Below are 4,426 nucleotides of genomic sequence, written 5' to 3' on the forward strand. Positions count from 1 at the left end.
TTCCATTAATCACAAAACAATTTCAATGTGCATTAATATATCAATCCCATAAATTATTAAGAATGAATTAACACCATTAATCCAATAATTAAGAATTAAGGCCATGTTTGGTTGGCAGGAAAGTAAAGTTGGCAAGGAAAATGATTACTAGGAAAGTGAATCCCGGGAATATGATTCCTAGTAACTTTATTTTCCTGTGTTTGGAAAATATCAAGATTATAAATTTATATTTAATTTAAACACCAAACTAAAAATATACTTATTATTTTTTTATTCATAAAAAATAATAATATTGTGAATTTTTCAATATATTATTAATTATAAATATAATTATATTTATTATTACGATGCACAGTTTAAATATGGATTATCCATCATAATATATAATAATATAACTATAATTATAGTTACATAGAGTATTATACTCATTTATTATAATAATAGATATAATAATTATTATATTATAATTATAATATTTATGGATATTATAATTGAATAAATTTTATAAATTAAAATTTCACTATGACTTTATTGATTAATTATTAATTTATAAAATATAATTAATAATTATTTATTATACAATTTATATTATATAATTATATTTTAATTATTAATTACTGTTATGGATTATTATAAAATATACTAGTTATTTATTATAGTGAAATTAAGTATGATTTATAATTTTAAATTATTTTAAAAATATTGTAATTAATAATAATAATAATAATAATAATAATAATAATAATAATAATAATAAAACTATATTATATTGCTGAAATATATAAGAATCCTAAAACTAGGAAAAAGAATACCTAAGAAAAGTTAGGATTCAGAATCCTAGAAAGTTGTACTAACTTTCCTTGTTCTCGGATTTTGATTACTTTCCCAGTTTGATTAAAAACCGAAACAAACACAGGAATTCAAAATTTAAGGAATTAGATTACCTTCCCAGACAGAATTCTGGCAACCAAACATGGCCTAACAAACATTCACTAATCAACCCCATTCATTAAGAAATAATAGGTCAAAAGTAACGACGCAGCCTATTGATGAAATATTCAATAAAAAATGGAACCCATAAATCAAGACTGAAGATGGAACACAGAAAATTCAAAGTGTTTCATTAGATTGTACATCTAATAAATGAATCACAAATTGAGATAAACTGATGAGATTAGCACCAAAAAAGTAAGTTAAAAAATAGTAATGATCTTACTTCAAGTAACATGACCAAGTGTAGAGATAAGTGATTCAATATTAAATTTCAATACACAACTTATTAATAGAGGGAGTATCCAACAGGCATTTATCTAAGTTAATCGCCACATTTGAGAGTCTGAACACAACAACGAAACGCGGTACCTGTGTTATAGGGGGCTGTGGTCGACCCACCTCTGGATCATCGGAAAACATTGCAGGGGCTTGTATTCTGCCGGTGTGTGTCCGGCCCCCTGAAACACATACATCAATGCTGCAGAACTCTGTGATATGTGCAAAACAATTTCTTACCTTCACAGTTGCGTATGTTAGCTCGTACTCGCTGTGTGAATATGTAGTCGTATACCTTGAGAAAAAGCAAGAAAACCATTAGTTAGTTAGACAAATAGTACTTAACAACTATCACTCTAAATCTATACAAAGCAACAAACCAACCCTGCGTTTTGGCCTTCCACGAACCAAGGTCTCCATTTACTACGAATCTGGAGGTTTAAAGACGTTATCCATTTTTCAGTCGCGGTGTGAGGAGCCAGCATGTCATGATCGCCGCTGTCAAAACATCACTTCACTGTCTCAGTTCAAGTGGAAATGGTTGATAAGTCTACAGTTGAAAACTGAAGAAATCAATTCACCTGAGTATTAGAGCTCGGCAATTTTTATGAATGAACTTTGTATGATAATCGAGGGTGGAGTTGACATCATACGTATAGTCTCTTCCTTTCAAGGTAGCATTACAGCGCGCCCATTCCATCTTTGTCCCCTGTCGAATAGGATCCCCTTTATAGCCTCAAAAACACACAAAACAGACAAGCCTAACTCGGATAATACCTCACGAATGCGCAGAGCTCTTTGGACGAGCTCATTATTCGCCCACTTGGTGGAGTATAGACGGTTCATATCCTGGTTTATATACAACAAACGAGTTCTGAAGACGTCACATGAGAGAGATCAGCTAGAGGGGAAAAAAAGAAGGAAATATTACACGACACCATGGTTCTACACCAGATCGGAGAAGGCGCCTAGCATTATCATCATGATCCAGTAACAGGCCTTGTTTATCATTCCCAACATCACACACGGGCTCTAAAATTTGCGTTTTTGATATCTTTTCCAGACACTGTACATGAAATCAGTAGAACATGTTTAGAGCACATGAAACCTAATAACACAAGCATATCGAACCACAAACCGGAATGCCATCACCTCAGTTACTCTTTCGAGATCTTCCGTACACAAATGATTGTCCGGATGAATTGTTAGGTAATTCCCATTGCAATTTTCTCTAACAGACTGCACAAGAAGAGAGAGAAAAATGTAAGACGCATATGACTCGCTGAAATCAATAATACATGGCGAATTATGATAGTGGTCTAGTGGGAAAGAGTAAGGAAGTGCCATGTAGAGTTCATCTGACAGGAGTCCCATTCGATAAGCATAAGCAACTCTTCCATTCACTTCGCCCGACGTTCCATTCACATCAGTAAATGGATTTCCCAGTACATAGCCCTGCTCTCAACCACAATATGTATGTAAGGAATTATACAAACACAAAAATTGCAAATAAAATTCATAGGCAGGGTGGACTACTTTGAGATTCAAAGGAGGTTCGCTCCCGGCTTCAATACCTATCGAACATAGAGACGAACGTGTTACAAATTCTTATATCCTCAACTTCATTTTGGTTTAAATCAAATCTTGCTCTATCAACTTAAATTCGAACATACGAAGACTGACAATTGCATTATCATTCCTACCATTATATACTTGGTCGACAACAAGAGGGACAAAAATGCCAGCATAAGAGCCACCACCAATATATAGCGGATTCTTGGAATATTGGGGATGATTTGTAAGCCACTGCACAAGAAACCAACTAAATTACTACTCCAATCTATGTGTGATAATTGGGATTTTCAGGCAAAAAAGTAACCTTTTTCAGGAAATCATAAGTAAGCGTAGCTGAAACCGTGTCGCTGGTCTTATAAGCTTGTTCAGTTTTTGCATACGAAAATCCAGTACCAACAGGTTGGTCTATGAATATAATGTTTGCTACCTACATATAAATGCAATCAACAAAAACTCTCCCAAAATCATAACCAAATATTCAATTGCTCTGTAAAACCTTAGTCCATGAATATGGATTCAATACGAGGGCAGGTATGCTCCCATTGGAGTTAACATAATCAATGTGGATAGGCCCTGCATATAATAATCAAATTAAAGTGAACAAATTGTTGAAATCTGAGATTGAAATTGAAGTTAAAAATGTGATGATTTGAAATACCAATCTCATAAAGGAGTGCGGAAAGACCGGAACAGGCCGGGCCGCCGGTGAGCCAAAGGAAAAGGGGATCATTTGTAGGGCTCCTTTGGGACTCAATAAAGTAGTAAAACAGTTGTATTTCTTCTGATTCTCCCACACCAACATATCTTCATCATAATCATAACAGAGAAGATATTACAAAAATGGGATGAATTGAATTGAATTGATGAAACATACATACCCTGTTCGAAGTTTGAAGGGAAGTTTGCCGGGAAAGCCAGGCATAGTTTGAATTAGAGAATGCGAGTGAACCGCTAGCCAGAATGCGAGGGTCACCGCCGCGAATAGGTGGAAACACATTACAAATTTCAGAGTTGAATCACAAAATACGATATGAAAATAGTCTATTAAAATGGAAATTGTCAACATGTGGACCTAGCATTATTCAATGAGCACCAACTCCTATTAGATGGAGACAATGATCGATCGATGAACAGTAGTAGCAGACGGGAATAATTGAATCACAAAAGACGATAAAAAATGCTAGTATGGTTCCATTGCAATTCTCAACATCAAAATTCAAAGGCCAGTGGAATAAAATCAGTTGAATTGAATTTTTCTGTGAGCATAAGGTATCCGCATCTTCATTAGTCACCGGATTTCCGACAGTGTAGAAACCAATGATAAGAAAACAAATCAACAACTCCCATTATTTCCGAGAGACATAATTGGTCTCTTCCTTAAATTTAGCATTCAATGAGCACCAACGCGGGTTTGGTTTCTGTCGCTATCAGTTTGATGACACAATTTGTCACGTTGCAGAATTAAGAGATGCACAATTATTTCCATGTAAAGTTTATTTTTTTCTTTATTGGTTAGTAAAAGGATTGCAGCAAAAAACATAGTAAAGCAAGAAATCATTATAGCTTAAAGAGGAATGTGTGA

General features: G+C 34.0%; 1 protein-coding gene across 1 annotated transcript; it reads right to left on the reverse strand.

Moving 5' to 3' along the window:
• Positions 1-1,189: 1,189 nt before the first annotated feature.
• LOC125223660 (serine carboxypeptidase-like 13) lies at positions 1,190-4,178 on the reverse strand. Its single transcript, XM_048126907.2, has 14 exons — positions 3,723-4,178; positions 3,503-3,648; positions 3,341-3,417; positions 3,149-3,271; positions 2,973-3,075; positions 2,806-2,843; positions 2,614-2,724; positions 2,422-2,508; positions 2,201-2,335; positions 2,047-2,118; positions 1,851-1,978; positions 1,654-1,767; positions 1,510-1,564; positions 1,190-1,451 (listed from the first exon to the last, which is right to left on the reverse strand). The coding sequence occupies exons 1-14, from the start codon at positions 3,908-3,910 to the stop codon at positions 1,368-1,370; spliced, it is 1,461 nt and encodes a 486-aa protein (XP_047982864.1). The 5' UTR covers positions 3,911-4,178; the 3' UTR covers positions 1,190-1,367.
• Positions 4,179-4,426: the final 248 nt, after the last annotated feature.

Source organism: Salvia hispanica, chromosome 1, assembly GCF_029641045.1.
Source record: "Salvia hispanica isolate PSC_SH4W2 chromosome 1, Shi_PSC_v1, whole genome shotgun sequence".
NCBI classification, from domain to species: Eukaryota; Viridiplantae; Streptophyta; class Magnoliopsida; order Lamiales; family Lamiaceae; genus Salvia; species Salvia hispanica.